This window comes from Gigantopelta aegis, chromosome 13 (assembly GCF_016097555.1).
Source record: "Gigantopelta aegis isolate Gae_Host chromosome 13, Gae_host_genome, whole genome shotgun sequence".
NCBI classification, from domain to species: domain Eukaryota; kingdom Metazoa; phylum Mollusca; class Gastropoda; order Neomphalida; family Peltospiridae; genus Gigantopelta; species Gigantopelta aegis.
The window spans coordinates 39680330-39698422 of NC_054711.1; the positions used below are offsets into that span (position 1 = coordinate 39680330).

The 18093-nt window shown below is 40.1% G+C and overlaps 1 protein-coding gene across 2 annotated transcripts in view; it reads right to left on the reverse strand.

Moving 5' to 3' along the window:
• Positions 1–373: 373 nt before the first annotated feature.
• LOC121387735 (innexin unc-9-like) overlaps positions 374–18093 on the reverse strand; it is a 101840-nt gene continuing 84120 nt past the window's right edge. For both annotated transcript variants that reach the window (XM_041518932.1, XM_041518933.1), the window contains exon 2: positions 374–1578. In XM_041518932.1, the coding sequence (XP_041374866.1) occupies positions 375–1578 (1204 nt within the window). In that variant the 3' untranslated portion in view covers position 374. The remainder of the gene's footprint in view (positions 1579–18093) is intronic.

An 18093-nucleotide genomic window follows, 5' to 3' on the forward strand; every position in this document is an offset into this window, starting at 1 on the left:
ATCACTGTCATAACGTCATCTTTCGACGGCAGTATAATATATATTTATATATATATTATAAAACTCATCACATCACATCACACGTCGCTCACTTTAATATCCAATTCATCGTCCTCGGCGGCTGATTCTACTTCCGTTTCCGGTTCCTGTTGGGAATCATCTTCCTCTTCTTCTTCGTCGTCGTCGACGCCATTTTGTCTTCCGTGAGGAGCCAGGTCAACCAGTTCTATCTGGTCGTCAAGGCAGAAACTGGGGTCCGCCGCCTCCAGGTCGTCATCGGGTACCTCGAAGGAGGCACCCCCCGTCCGAAGGGTGTTTTTTGGTTTAAACATATTGAGAATAACGTGAACTTTTTTCATCTTAGACTCGGCTAGTCAAACGTTACTATTGTCATCACTTATCTGGTTGGCGTGTCGGAACAGGGGTTTGTTTCTATAGTGATTCCACAGCTGCAGGATCAACTCCGACACCAGGACGTCGTTGGCGTTTTTACCCACAAGCCGCAGAACGAAGATTCCGTCCTGCCGTAAATACTGCTCGCCAAACTTGACGGCCATCTTTTTGTCCAGTTCCGACTTGTAACAGTCGTTGACACGAAGGAACTTTTTCAAGTACCGCAAACGGTGCTGACGAAAAATCATTGAATATGTCCATATTAAGAAGTTGCCGGCACTTAAGGTAGATACAAAAACTAACCAAAACCAAACGAAAATAAAAATCTTTTCGTTAAATAAATTGATGGGTAAAACACATTGCACGGTATACGTGTGCACGTTCTGTATTTGTCGGATGTCAAAGTCACAGTGAGTGATCCTGGGAAACCTGGGCGACTCTCCCCAGTCTTCGCCCCTTGCTAGATGGTCGAGGACCTCGAACCCATAGACGTTATAGTTCGTTCCGAGAAACTCGTTCAGTATGAACAACTGTCCCACGGAATTGAGTAGGTACAACAGCTTAATAAACATGTATATTGTGACCAGGTAGTTTCCGTAGCGCTTGCCCCAGACCAGGCAGCAGTACTTGGCGATCTGCTGCCTGAATCGTATGAAACATCCACTTCTGTACTCCCTCGCATTCTCCAACCACCGATCCATGTAGCGCACGATGTGCTTTATAGTCCTTTCCCGGTCGTCAGGTGCGATGTACGCCGTCTCCGCCGCCAGGGTGACGATCTTGTCCAAATTTACGCCGGACGACGCCGAGAGAATCCTCCAGAGGATGCAGGGGATCTTGAAGAGGAGTGCCTGGAAGAGGAGAATCATGGGCACCCACTGGTAGTAACCGATCTCCTTCTCCTTCTTGGGCTGCTCGTGCCGAGGCACCGCGTGCTCGAACGGTACGTAGTAGGTGTTGGAGACCCAGCAGACGTTGTTGGTGTACTCCACGTGGCTGTCCTCGAACTGCGACGGACACCAGCAGTGGATGGGCTCGCCCACGTATTGCTTAGTGCTGACGACGATGGTGAAGATGATGAGGATGATGGTCGTGTACAGGTGGTTGAGGCGGTCAATCCAGTCATCGTCGTAGCGGCCCTTGAGTCGGGCGTACGTGGCGAAGCTTCCTAAGACACTGTCAAGCCTGCAAGTACAGGGGGGAAAAAAAGAAAAAAAACTCGTGATGAATTTCAGTAATAGCAAGAGAAGTGAAAGAATTGTAATATTTAGAAACACAATGGATCTAATTTACACATCTTAACGATTAAACCGTAATATGTAATCAGGGCCCAGTATCACGAAGCGATCTTAGCGCTGAGATCACCTTAAGTGCATAACCACCTTAGTGCTAAGATCGTTTCGTGGAGCGGGGTACTCGACCGTATCTGTGCATAATGCAGAGTTGAAGGGAAGGGGACTCTTTTTATGTGCCAATATCCCGAAGGTTCAGACACGCCCACCCTGGACTTAGTCTCTGGCATCGTCAGTGACTAAATCCGGGGCAGGGGTGCAGAGTTGAATATAAAACCTGTTTATGTCTTACACACGTGTAAGTACATACATCTACAGTGCTCAAACATCTGCGTCGACTGGCACACTTTAAAAAGACTCATTAGTTTGCTGCCATTCTTAAGATGTTTCCTACTAACACAGACCTTCTGTTAACCACTAAACGTACAAATTAAATATAGTTTATCGTTTATCTTTATTTTATTTAGAATATTATACTGAACGACGAAAGAATTTTTTTTTATATGAAAATATTCGGCTTGAATCCCAGTGGTGTTTGTGTCTGGGCGGGACATATAGCCCAGCGGTAAAGTGCTGGCTTCATGCGTGGTCGGTCTCGGACGATCCCCGTCGGTGGAACCATCGTTCCAGCCAGTGCATGGCGACTGGTATATCAAAGGTCGTGGCATGTGCTACCCAGTCTGTGGGATGTGCATAAATGACCCCTTGCTACTGAAACATGTAGCGGGTTTCCTGTCTAAGATTATAATAGGATATGTCGAAAATGTTTGACATCCAAGAGCAGATGATCAACAAATCAATGTGCTCTAGTGTTGTCGTTAAACAATAACTGTTTTTTGTGTCTATTAAAATTATTAGTGTTTTGTGAACATTTTAGGCCTATTTTAACTAATTTTATAATGACCCCCCCCCCCCCACACACACACACACCATATTCGGGTTTCTTTCTGTTGTATAGTATCAGTATATTCAATGTGTTTCTCATCATCCTAATGTTTATAATAGCTCAAATTTGGTTTTTTGGTCCTTAATCAAATTATTTTCATACTTACGAAAGTATTGGTAAGTAAAATGCACATTAGGCTACAACAAACATTAGGTCGACTAGAAAAACTGTGAATATACAGTCAGATATTCTACACAAAAATATATTTACTATGTTATTTTATCAGTTACAAAGTCTCTAGTAGTTGGAAACATCTTAAAATCACAGCTATCGGAGAGCATTACAAAGCCTATTTTCATTTCATTTCAACTTAAAATCACAGCTATCGGAGAGCATTACAAAGCCTATTTTCTTTTCATTTCATCTTAAAATCACAGCTATCGGAGAGCATTACAAAGCCTATTTTTATTTCATTTCAACTTATTTCCGTGCTTATATCCAATTAAGATTCTAGCACGCTGTCCTGGGCACAGTGGATTAGTTGTTAATTGTTAGTGCTTAGTGAGAGAGAATAAGGGTGTAGCGGTCTTACACCTACCCCATTGAGGCGTTAAACTGGGTGGGAGCCGGTACCGGGCTGCGAACCCTGTACCTACCAACCTTATGTCCGATGACTTAACCACGACACCACTGAGGCCAGTACCGGGCTGTGAACCCAGTACCTACCAACGTTATGTCCGATGACATAACCACGACACCACTGAGGCCGGTACCTGGTTGTGAACCCTGTACCTACCAACCTTATGTCCGATGACTTAACCACGACACCACTGAGGCCAGTACCGGGTTACGAACCCAGTACCTACCAACCTTATGTCCGATGACTTAACCACGACACCACTGAGGCCGGTACCTGGTTGTGAACCCAGTACCTACCAACCTTATGTCCGATGACTTAACCACGACACCACCGAGGCCAGTACCGGGTTACGAACCCAGTACCTACCAACCTTATGTCCGATGACTTAACCACGACACCACCGAGGCCGGTACAAAGCGTATTACTGCACCTTGTTAGGTATATTCCAATTACTAGTACATGCCAAATTAGTGGTCTTATTTGGAAACAAATGGAGAAAAACAGTTTGAACTGATATATTCTTCACTCCCCCACCAGACCACACACTTTCTTTCGTCGATGTAATATCGTTAATTAAGAACACTACAAAGAGTGACATTTGACGTTCAACAAAAATAAAATTAATAATGTAAAAATTACATATTTACCAGTGATTCAAAATTATTTGCACCGTTCCCAAAGCTAATTTTAAAAATACCAGCTCCCACGATTCCTAAAGATGAACGTTCTTACGTCTGGGAATAGTTTATTACAATTGAAATTCCAAGCCCACTACTATCGCTCAATACAACAACAAACTGATTGTCGCAATCGTGTTTTTATGTGAATAAAACACATCTATTTTTAAAGAATTGAATCTATTTTTAGGAAATACAGAAATAGTAATGGAATGGGAATTGGTGATTAAATATGCAATAGAAACATCGCATGTTTTTAGTTGTTGTAAACTCGACGTAATTTAGTTGTTGTAAACTCGACGTAATGACAAATTACTGAGGCACGTTCAGGAGGGCGAGAAACTGCGGTCGCTCGCTATACTGGTTTTTGCGCCGAATATTAGATGCATGTGATGTGATAAAAGACGATGGCACCAGTCAAATTATTTTGCTGTCGCTCGTTACACTGGTTTTTGCGCTGAATGTTAGATGCATGTGATGTGATAAAAGACGATGGCACCAGTCAAATTATTTGCTGTCGCTCGTTACACTGGTTTTTTGCTCTGAATGTTAAATAAATATGATGTGATAGAAAATGATAATAAGAATTAAATTATTTGCGGTCGTTCGCTACAAAGTTTATGCATCTAACGTCAGATAAATGTTATATGATAGAAGACAATGGCACCAGTCAAATTATTTGCTGTCGCTCGTTACATTGGTTTTTGCGCTGAATGTAAGATGCATGTGATGTGATAGAAGATGATGGTAGCAGATGAATTATTTGCGGTCGTTCGCTACACTGGTTTATGCGTCTAATGTCAGATGAATGTTGTGTGACAGAAGACGATGGTACCAGTCAAAATTTTCGCGAACGCTCGGCCTCCTGAACAAGCCACTGATCTCGATGCCGTAGTGGTTAAACCATCTGCTTTAAGGCCTGTAAGTACTGGGTTAGAGTCCAGGCTCCGTATTCATAAACGTACTTAAGTCAATGTATGATACCTAAATACATACCTAAAGTACACAAATAAGTATCATACATACGTTTATGAATACGGAGCCAGGTACCCTTCCAAACCCAAAGACGAGCTATAACGGCTAAGTGGTATCTGCACTAACTTGTCTCTCACTAACGACTAACAAGTAACCATTAACACAATCCCATGAACAGACAGCCCAGATAACTGAGGTGTGTGCCCATGACAGCGTGCTTAAATTGCATACTAGTATATGCATGAATGGAAATTAAAAACAATGATGAACTGTTATTTTGTTAATATACTGTAGTATGTATATGCATTGCAGGTATATTTTAAAACTTTTGGCTGCACTGAATGCACGGGCGGGAGTTAGCTCAGTCGGTTGAGTGCTCGCTTGAGGTGCTTGCGTCGCAGAATCTCACCATCTCGGTGGATCCATTCAGCTGAGTGTTTTTTTCTCGTTCCAACCAGTGCACCACAACTGGAAAAAGGCCGTGGTATGTGCTTTTCTGTCTGTGGGAAAGTGCATATAAAAGATCCCTAGCTGCATGAGAACAAATGTAGCGGGTTTCCTCTGATGACTACGAGTCAGAATTACCAAATAGCCGATGATTAATAGATCAATGTGGTCCAGTGGTGTCGTTAAACAAAACAAACTTATTATTATTGAATGCACAAAATATTCATAATATACTGTAACGAATGTTCACTTAGTTTGTTGTATTTGTTGTTAATTAAACAAAGTATGTTTCTTTTTTATGTTTTATTTAACGACGCACTCAACACATTTTATTTACGGTTATATGGCGTCGGACATATGGTTAAGGACCACACAGACATCGAGAGAGGAAACCCGCTATCGCCACTTCATTTTCGATTAGCAGCAAGGGATCTTTTATATGCACTATCCCACGGACAGAATAACACGTACCACGGCCTTTGATATACCAGTCGTGGTGCACTGGCTGGAACACGAAATAGCCCAATGTGGCCAACGACGGGGATCGATCCTAGACGGACCGCGCATCAAGCGAGCGCTATACCATTTGGCTAAGTCCCGCCCCCTTATTGTTAATCATATAGTTTACTATAAAAGGTCCTACATTCGAGGACTACCAATAAACCTGAAATTCAAACACATGGCACGTGGGTTAGTAAACAATACACGTGATAATACATTATAATTATTGAAACAATGTAAACAGCAAGCAATAATATTTGAAAACAAATAACAGCGAAGACAACATCAAAACATCAAGCAAGCGTGATACAATATTGAAAATCAGTTACAAAATAAAACATATATAATATTTGTTTTTGTATTTTATACAAACCCCCATCCAAACATTACTGATATGCCATGTCACGTGGGAGAACAGAAAGGGAGACAACCGAACGCCTAGTAACACTCCTGAAACTGGTCCGAAAAAAACCGACAGGGATTACAGAACTTAACTCTGATATAGCACCAGTCTCTTATATAAAATGTCGGCTTCTGGTTGAAGCTTGTGCCAATAAAAGACAACGGAAGTTCACCAACGATCAATGTTTCACCAGCGCGAACCCATTCCCCTCGAGGGGGGTCACGTTATCGTAAATCTTAATTACCTGTGCATGTTGTCAACAATTCCAGGTGTGACGACCAAACACGCGCCCCAAAAACTGAGAAATTCAATTCAGTTGCAAAGAAAATATTCATGACTAATATCACGCTGGCAATGCCAGACGCGTTTGAACCAATTAGGAATCTTCGTCTTCGGGGAATTCCGCCATTGAGTTCTATTTCTACTGGGAAACATAGAACATCGTCCAGTTCTGTTGAAGAACATAACGATTTAATTTGTTATTTGAAACGTTGACAAGGAAAACGAACGCAATTACAGATGCACATAGGAAAAAAACCATAAGAAAAAGAAATGTCTGCGTTCAAAGACATCTAACAACGCTTGATTGGTTTCTTGGTTTCTTGGGTAAGCATTCGATTTAACGTGAAGCGAACAAATAATGTAAAAAAAAAAAATGACCTCCTCCAAAAAAACCTAACAAACAAACAACAACAACACACACACGCACAAACACACGCACACACGCACACACACACACACACACACACACACACACACACACACACACACACACTGCCTAATGTTTTTCTTGCTGTGATTTTCGACAGAATTGCCCCACACAGTATTGTAGCCAATTGTATAATACCGAAAACCATAGAAAAGACCAGTAAAGTGGTTATAGAATTCTACCGTGTTCAAATAATCCCTGATAAAAAGAGTCAACTGTTATTGTTTTTTAAGTTCTAGTGTTTGCTATCGTACCACACATAGAACACACGGATTAGAATTGATTTGTCAAGACAGTAGAAAACACAACTAGTAAACTATCTAAGAACGGTATCTGACAATATAATCAATAACATAAAAAATAAAACATAGGACATAAAAATATGTATTAAACACATGTTGGATCTGACCAAAACAAAAATAATATAATTCTTGAAAATTAAAAACAAGATTATGATTATGACTTATTCAAGGCTTCTTGAATAAAAAGACAACAACTTTGTTTTGTTTAACGACATCACTAGAGCGCATTGATTTATTAATCATCAGCTATTGGATGTCAAACATTTGGTAATTTTGACATAGTCTAAGAGAGGAAACCCGCTACATTTTTCCCATTAGCAGCAAGGGATCTTTTATATGCACCATGCCATAGACAGGATAGCATATACAACGGCCTTTGAAATACCAGTCGTGGTGCACTGGCTGAGACGAGACATTCTTGAATAACAAGGACTGAACCTGAAGGTCAAAACGATATATAAAACGCATGTCACAACTGTTCAAAGTATCAAGTCCAAAGGACTAGAAAAAAGAAAAGAAAAAACAATTAAGGCAATTTTGAAACTCATTACAGTATAACAATGATCATTAAAAATATATTCACCGCTTCTTGAATAACACGCACTCAACCCGAATGCCGTAACAATGTATACAGTCTGAACGTCAAAACCGTTATCCTCGATCAAGACACGTATCTCTGCACATTGCAGAGTCCAATGGACATTTGGCTAAATAGTTGTCGATTCCATGATTTTTAATCTAGCGCCTCGGTTATAAGAGGACAGCCACCCCCGAGGAGTCTCCTATTGGTCAAGACAGCAAGTACAAAAAAGCCTAGTAAAAAAAAGGTGTACATAAACCGGCTACGGTGGTTTCGTGGTTAAGCCATCTGACATAAGACTGGTAGGTATAGGGTTCGAATCCCTGTACCGGCTCCCATCCAGAGCGAGTTTTAACGATTCAATAGGTACGTGTAAGGCCACTGCACCCTCTTCTCTCTCACTAACCACTAACAATTAATAACTAACCGACAGTCATGGGCAGACAGCTCAGATAGCTGAGATGTGTGCCCAGAACAGCCTTTTTGAAGTTCAATTGGGTATGAGCATGAAAATAAGTTCAAATGAATGAACGAAATGTCTATATAGTTAACCTTACCCCAGACCCGGCCACCGGTTTAGTGTGGAATCTGGGGTGGGTGTGCTTGAACCTTCAGTAAAACAATGGCACGGAAATGAGTACTCCAGAACCTGGACTCTACGTAGTGCTGAAACCCTTCAACCCTGCAAACTACACTGGACTAGAGATACCAGCTCTATAGAGTGAACAGGACCAATTGGATAAACGTTAGTGGTGTTAGTAGTTAGTCTTTAAACCCTTCAACTCTGCAAACTACACTGACATAGACAAACTAGCTTTGTAGAATGAACAGGACGGAATAGATAAACTTTAGTGGTTCTAGTAGTTAGTGTTTAACCCCTTCAACCCTACAATGGGCTAGGCAAACCAGCTTGGTAGAGAATGAACAGGACCAAATGGTGAAACTTTAATGGTTCAGGTAGTTAAGTGCTTAACCCATTCAACCCTAAAATGGATCAGACAAACCAGTTCGGTAGAGAATGAACAGGACCAAATGGTTTTAAACGATAGCGGCGAAAGGGTTAAACGCTCACCCTTCTCCAGCCAGGGCCAACCCAGTTAACTCTATATTGTTGTCGTCCGAGTTGTCCGACTGTTCCGATGCGCCGGAGCCGTAGTGATGGTGGTGAACATTGTTCTGGTGATGCTGGGCGTGGTGGTTGTTGTGGTGCGATTTGTGATGGTGTCGATGCGCACGTGCGTGGTTCGACGACCGTGCACGGTGGCCGTGTCGACTACGATGCATTTCCGTAGGGATCGCCAATTTTCTTCTTCCGGTGCAACGTTCGTAAAGACCAATGTTTGCATGTGACGGTGTGGACAAGCTCTCGGGTGAACGTCATGGACTGTCAAGTGCCATGCGAGTCAAAGCTGTGAAATCGAATCCCGTCAGGATACTCTAGTCTAGTATTCTATTATTATTATTATATATTGTATATGTGGTATGTCTTTTAAATAAATATCGCGAGAAGTAGATGCATCCAAACACCTTTTCTTTTCTATTCTTTCTTTCTTTTTTTGTTTTGTCTTTCTTTAGTTTTAAAAGACGTATTATGCTAGATTTGAATTATCCATTAAGTGGAAACCACGCATACACTTACAGCATATGTCTTCTAATGGCTGCTTTCTGGCTCCCGGTACACTCACGGTCATGTTAACGAGGGACCTCCTATAACTCGAGCCGTCTTCTTTCTTGAACTTTACGTTTTAACACATCCATAAAACCAAACAACATGACCATCCGTGCACTTCCGAAACGAGATCAACCGAGAATAACTCCTTGTGTCACTAGTACAATGGTGTAAAATATGTCTGCTGGTTCCAATGTGTGTTGTAATTCCGTGCCAGCATGCATCCACAAACGAAAGAGAGAGAAAGAGAGAGAGAGAGAGAGAGAGAGAGAGAGAGAGAAAGAGGCCCAATAGTCTGACATCACCTGCTCGGTGGAAATAATTATCTGTGAATAGTCTCCACCTAACAAATACTGTAAGATCAATAAATACCCGATAAATGATGAAAGAAGACACAAGCGGTCTAGATCACTGGTCATTCGTTGGCTTTGTTTCTGTTGCACCATTCATCAGTCCGCCAGTGTGGTTTTATTCACCAAATCAAACAACGCTATGGAAATATGTGTTAGTTAGATACCACGATAGTCCACCAAGTGCAATACAATAATAATAATAGCCAGCCTCCAGTAGCACATATTCCAAACGTATATACGTATAATCGAAATACAGATCATTAAACTATTTGATCAAATTGTAAAGAATTTTGTAACATATTTAATAATGTTCCATAAGAAAAGAAACCACATTATTTTCCAAGTTTGAAGTTATAACACATTATCTCGTAAATAAAAATTAATTGAATTGCTTTATCACAAACACAGCAACTATTATGTTATTCATCCATCAAACTGTTGCTCCCAGAACATATTTTTGTTGTTTTAAATCAATTGATTGACGAATGAAATCGTTGAGTTCATACTGTAGTAACAGGTTCACAGATTACAAGAGATATTTTGGTAGAAAACAATTGTTGGATCTAATCACATGCTATGGACCAATGTAGTAAACGTTTTCCAAGCAGAAAAGAGATGTTTTGGTAGAAAACAATTGTTGGATCTAATCACATGCTATGGACCAATGTAGTAAACGTTTTCCAAGCAGAAAAGAGATGTTTTGGTAGAAAACAATTGTTGGATCTAATCACATGCTATGGACCAATGTAGTAAACGTTTTCCAAGCAGAAAAGAGATGTTTTGGTAGAAAACAATTGTTGGATCTAATCACATGCTATGGACCAATGTAGTAAAGGTTTTCCAAGCAGAAAGAGAAGTTTTGGTAGAAAACAATTGCTGGATCTAATCATATGATATGAACCACTGTAGTAAACGTTTTCCAAGCAGAAAGAGATGTTTTCGTAGAAAACAATTGTTGGATTTAATCATATGATATGAACCACTGTAGTAAACGTTTTCCAAGCAGAAAAAGAGATGTTTTGGTAGAAAACAATTGTTGGATTTAATCATATGATATGAACCACTGTAGTAAACGTTTTCCAAGCAGAAAAAGAGATGTTTTGGTAGAAGACAATTGTTGGATCTAATCATGTGCTATGGACCACCAAGCCCTGGCCACCTTTCGTGGATTTGTCTCGACCAGTGATGCCGCGGTCTTTTCGTCCGTTACGTCAACACCTTCATTCCCCACAAGCTGGGCGTCATCAAAGAAGTCATAACTGCACTCTCAAATAATGCCCATGATTAAGGTGTTGGGATGTAACCCCTGGGAGCGGAGGCTAATCATAGGATATTATATATTTATTGATACACAATTATTGGCAAAGAAAATTAAGACTCTTGCAGCCAAGAACAGACCTCGTGCGTGCCGGCGTGTATTCATTATAGTTTGGTAATATGCAAAAGGGGAAAAATAAAACGAAACCCAGCACAGCTATATTAAATATACAATTAACAATTATTACGAAGGTCAGAATACGGTTTGTAAACAAAGAGAATCTGATGTTGTGTTTGTAAAATTCTTTAGAATGTAGATTCAGATATTTAATGATTTCATACGCTTGCAATTTGTATGTGTTGCCATAACGGTGATAACAGCAGGTGTTCACGAAAGATGAGCATATCCTGCCAAGCCGATGGCACCCATGATGAATACTTTGATAAAGGTATTTGCCAAACGGTTTGGAAACAGGATGCAGAATGCAAGTTTAGAAGAAAAAAATTCAACTTTTCTTATCCTGACACGAGAACATGTAATCTCGTTCATGGAGGGGCGGGCCGTAGCCTAATGGTAAAAGGCTGGCCTAATGCGCAATCGATGTGGGATCGATCACTGTCAGTGGACCATGGGCTATTTCCCATTCCAGCCAGTACTCCGTGATTTGTACTATTCTGTCTGTGGGATAGTATATTTTAAATATCCCTCGATACTATTGAAACAGTGTAGCTCATTGACGGCAGGTTTTCTGTCATTATCTGCATGATCCATATCAACAGCTCGGACACCGTACAACAGTAAATAAACATATGTTGAGTGCAATTTTAAATAAAACGCACCTTCCTTCGTTCTCTTACACATGATTTCAAGAGAAGCATTTCACAGAATGTAGTATGTACATTCATTGTATTCTGAATATAACATATATTGTAAATAAGATCTAAAAGAAATCGAAAAACAGCGCGCATCAAGGGCGGGGGGTTGAAGTTGAAGATCCATTCTAAATGCTTAAATAATAAAACACAAAATTCAAATTTTATTCGAGCGATTACAGCTTCAATACAGATACAATAATATTCTTCAAACGAAAACGTATTTGGTTGAACTGTATGACAGCTATAGAATGAATGATATTAACCTATTAATAACACAATATAGCTCCACCTGTAGAGACCGCCGGTTAGCAAACATAATTAAAGCAACAATTGTCAGCATATGAAGCTGGTTTACAATACTCGAGTTAACACTGTCTTTGTTGCGAACATGTTTGGCTCAGCCACGCATGACATGTGGCTCTAAACAACTCATTAAGCGTCACATAGATTCTTACGTGAAAGCAGTATCAGAAATATACTCAACGTCATTAATTAAAGGACAGTACATTTTCGGCAGTTGTCTTTAAAAGATTAAAATGAATAGAGCTTCTTCTGTTGTAAGGTGTCGACCTTGTAGAATGTTCTTAGATTTAATGTTTAAACAACAATTTTTAGTTAAGTTTCTTTTATTTAACGACGCCACTAGAGCACATTGACTTTTTATCTTATCATCGGCTATTGGACGTCAAACATATGGTCATTCTGACACTGTTTTTTTTAGAGGAAACCCGCTGTCGCCACATAGGCTACTCTTTTTACGACAGGCAGCAAGGGATCTTTTATTTGCACTTCCCATAGGCAGGATAGCACAAACCATGGCCTTTGTTGAACCAGTTATCGATCACTGGTCGGTGTAAGTGGTTTACACCTACCCACTGAGCCTTGCGGAGCACTCACTCAAGGTTTGGAGTCGGTATCTGGATTAAAAATCCCATGCCTCGACTGGGATCCGAACCCAGTACCTACCAGCCTGTAGACCGATGGCTAACCACGACGCCACCGAGGCCGGTACAATTTATAGAGAACAAAATAATATGTATCTTTATTAACCAACGTGAGGGGCTGTATTTAGATCAGTCGGTTGAGAGCTCGCCTGGGGTGCTTGCGTCGCAGGATCGAACCACCTCGGTGGATCCATTCAACTGAGTGGGGCTTTTCTCTATCCAACCAGTGTACCACAACAGGCCAAAGGCCGTGGTATGTGCTTTCCTGTCTATGGGAAAGTGCATATAAAATATTCCTTGCTGCATTAGAACAAATATAGCGGGTTCCCTCTTACGACTATGAGTCAGAATTACCAAATGTTTGACATCCAGTAGCCGATGATTAATTAATCAGTGTGCTCTAATGGTGTCGTTAAACAAAACAACTTTAGCTTTATGAACCGACGTGTGACGAATCCCAATGCTAATTTCAGTAAGGGGCGGTACGTAGCCCAGTGGTAAAGCGCTCGCTTGATGCGCGGTCGGTTTAGGATCGATCCCCGTCGGTGGTCCCATTGGGCTATTTCTCGTTCCGGCCAGTGCATCACGACTGGTATATGAAAGGTTGTTGTATGTGCTATCCTGTCTGTGGGAAAGTGCACATAAAAGATCCCTTGCTGCTAATGGAACAATGTAACGGGTTTCCTCTGACGACTACGAGTCATAATTACGAAATGTCTGACATCCAATGGCTGATTATTAATAAATCAATGTGCTCTAGTGGTGTCGTTAAACCAAACAAAATTGATCGAAAGCTAATTTAGGTATTTTTCATAAAAGCACAACTACCCAATGTGTGCAGGATTTGTGCGTGTATCACGGGCCGCCGAATGTTAGTGAAACAAACTATTTAGAAATCATCTGCCATCAAACTTTGTTAAATTCATACGGCTTTAGCAAATATGACCAAAACGTCTACTTGGTCCTTAATCAATTTCGCTGAGTATAGAATGCGGTTTATTTATATTAACACAGTGTTTATTACCCTTACATCCACTGCAATATAAAAGATGCGGTTTATTTATATTAACAGTGTTGATTAACCTTACATCCATTGCAATGCTGACAGCATTGCACCCAGTAATCAAAATACTACTTGTGATATAGGGACATGCACGTACATAAAGAAGGTAGTTAAGACTAATCTAGAATTGAAAACGGATAATAATGAAGAAGAAGAAGAAGATGATGATGATGATGATGATGATGATGATGAAGATGATGTGTGTGTGTGTGTGTGTGTGTGTGTGTGTGTGTGTGTCTATAACTGAACACATGATTGGGGTTTTCCCGTCCCACACAATGGTATTTTAAAGGATATGGTGTGTGCTGTCTGTGGACAAGTACATATTAATTGTCCCTTGAGTTTTATTACAATGGCAGCAATCTCAAGAGTGCCCCTTTAAAAGCGAATGACGTCATATGAAGAACAATAATGTGAATGGGTCTACTCTGAATGGATTTAATATTACCCCCCCCCCCCCCCCCCCCACCCCCAACATTATCGATATTTCTCCTTTATTACTACAGCTTTCAGGAAATTTGCTATAACACATTTGTCAGTTTCAAAACTATCGTTAGTTCAAAACTATCGTAGAGACGCTAGGACCTTGAAAACGACTTTTATTAAGGAGCGATTCGATTTCTAATACGGTTGATTTGTACTGCTCTATCGTTGCCATGGCAACATGTAAATCACCCGCGTATCTATCTCTGATGTTTGAAGTGGTGAAAGCGGTTTCTTACATGGGCACTGGCGTAATCGAAGTATCGATCGCCGATCGACGGCCGCTTCATTACTCAGACGTGGCAGACAGACAGACGCTATATTGGCAATATTAACTAATTAAAGCAGCAATGTCGAGTATATATTTTTGTTTGTTTACGTTTATTCTCCATATTAACTAATTAAAGATGTAACATCGAGTACATTTTTATTGTTTACGTTTATTCTCCATATTAACTAATCAAAGATGTAACATCGAGTACATTTTTATTGTTTACGTTTATTCTCAATATTAACTAATTAAAGATGTTTTATTTTTATGTTTATTTTTTGCACATTTAACTCCTTAAAGTTGCAATTTCACATACATTTTTAAATATTTATGTTTATTCGCAGTATTATCTCCTTAAAGCTGCAGACGGGTAACATTTTAATTAAATAACGATAACGTAGCGCTGATTTCAACCAATACATCTCGTTTTCGACATTTACTGTTTAATACAATACTATAAACAAGGTTTAATATTTATGTTTATTGTCAATATTTAAACAATTTAAAGCTGCGATCTCGAAGACATTTTTAGTATGTCCATGCTCAACAAAGTTAAAGAGTCTTATGTATCAACGTTAAAGTTTGTTTTTGTTAAACGATACCATTAGAGGATATTAATTAATTAATCACAGTTACTGGACGTCAAATATTTTATAATTTTGACATATAGTCTTACAGAGAAAACCCGTTACATTTATCCATTAACAGTTAGTGATCTTTCCCCTAGGACAGCACATACCAATGTCTTTGACATACCCTAGATGAACGTGATATGTTAGAAGACGTTGGTATCATTCAAATTGTTCGCGATCATTCACTAGACTGGTGTTTGCGCTTAACGTTAGAGGAACGTGATGTGATAGTAGACGATTGTACCAGTCAAATTGTTCACGATCGCTCACTAGACTGGATTTTACGTCGAATATTAAATGTATCTGATATGATAGAAGATGATGGTACCAGTCAAATTGTGCGCGATTTTTCGCTAGACAGGTTTTTATGCTAACGTTAGAGGAACGTGATGTGATAGTAGATGGTGGTACCAGTCAAATTGTTCGCGAGCGCTTGGTCTACTGAATGCACTAAGAAGACTACCAACAAGACTAGTAACCCGACCACCTAATTCTTGGTTAAGTAATTATGTTGCTGGTACATCAAAGACCGTGGTATGTGCTATCCTGTCTGTGCGATGATGCATATAAAATGGAAAAATGGAGCGGGTTTCCTCTCTAAGCCTATATGTCAAAATTACCAAATGTTTGATATCCAATAGCCGATGACTAATAAATCAATGTGCTCTAGTGGAACAAACTTTAACTTGTATAAGCTAACGAGTCTTGTTTTACAACGTCACACTATGCTAATATAGACCTAGAAGTTAATTAAGCACTGCCTGGTCTACTGCTTATAAAACTTTTTAGAGTCTAGACTTGAGACTCTAGTCTGAGACACTAATGTCATGACAACGCCACTCTACGCTAATATAGATTTAGAAGTTAATTAAACACTGCCTGGTCTACTGCTTATAAAACATTTTAGTGTCTGGACTTGAGACTCTAGTCTGAGACACTAATGTCATGACATTAGAAAGAAAGAAATGTTTTATTTAACGACGCACTCAACACATTTTATTTACGGTTATATGGTGTCAGACATATGGTTAAGGACCACACAGATATTGAGAGGAAACCCGATGTCGCCACTACATGGGCTACTCTTTCCGATTAGCAGCAAGGGATATTTTATTTGCGCTTCCCACAGGCAGGATAGCACAAACCATGGCCTTTGTTGAACCAGTTATGGAACACTGGTCGGTGCAAGTGGTTTACACCTACCCAATGAGCCTTGCGGAGCACTCACTCAGGGTTTGGAGTCGGTATCTGGATTAAAAATCCCATGCCTCGACTGGGATCCGAACCCATTACCTACCAGCATGTAGACCGATGGCCTAACCACGACGCCACCGAGGCCGGTACTAATGTCATGACAACGCCATGCACATTATATGCGTGTGACGTCATTAGAGATTGAGTTTGGACTCTAGGAGTTTCATAAGCACGGGCCCTGAACTGCATTGCAACCAAAAATGCGCATAGACGTAATTGTCCGTGCCGACGAGTTAAAAAAAAATTATACTGAGAGTTTTAACATATTCTGTATGTATATACCTGGTGTTTACTGAGGTGGTATGAATAAATAACTTATGGGAAGCACATCGTTGTAATTTCAGCTTCATAGTTAATTAATTATAATACATGTTTGTGCATATTTTCGGTTTTTGTCTTTTTCCCTATAATACATTAAATATAGATTTAACCACAGTGTCACTTACTGTCAATCTTTTAAAATATTTTCTGTATATACAGACCATAAATTTCAGTGTTTTGTTTACTATTCACGACATTTTCACATTTACTTGCTTGCGATGTATAAGTCACATGGATTTCTCGCTCCTGCCAGTGTACCACAACTGGTATGTCAAAGACCGTGGTATGTGCTGTCCTGTCTGTGGGATGGTGCATATAAAAAATCTCTTGCTACGTATGGGAAAATGTATATGCACCATCACACAGACGGGATAGTACATGCCATGACCTTTGATATACCAGTCAGGGAGTACTGGCTGGAACATGGTGTCGAAGCCCTCGACATCGCGTACCATTCCGTAGGTGAGCAGTCAGACTGGGTTACGATTGAGAGGGACAAAAATCAATCGCATTTGATTCCGCGATGTTACTTCTGCATGGTCTCGCATTTTGATTAAAAAGTCGGCGGCTGTTCACACATACACACACACACACACACACACAAGAGAACGTCTCGTCGAGGGTTGTTAATAAAAGCAGGAAGTATTTATGGTGACATGCAACCCGGTGTCACTCTGTTTTCAGTCTGCCCCGTCACTTTGCTCTCCGGGGAAAAAACCTCTTCTTGTTGAAATTTCATTGAAACTAATAAACAGTGGCTGTCAGATGAAACGACTGATGGTAGTAAGAGTTGTGCGCCGACATCAAATCTGAACCGTGTTAAAGGCACAGAACCCTCTTCCATTTAATACCATATATTATTTGTTAAGGAACAGAACCCTCTTCCATCTAATACCATATATTGTTTGTTAAACTGTCAAAATCATAAATCTGAAAAGAGAAGAATATAATACATTCGGCATCTATTATCATGTAGGTGCGGAATTTAGCTCAGTCGGTTAAGAGATCGCTTGAGGTGCTTGCGTCATAGGATTGAACAACCTTAATGGATCCATTCAACTGATTTGTTTTTTTCTCATTCCAATAAGTGCATAACAACTGGTCAAAGGCCGTGGTATGTGCTTTCCTATCTGTGGGAAAGTGCATATAAAAATCATTTGCTGCA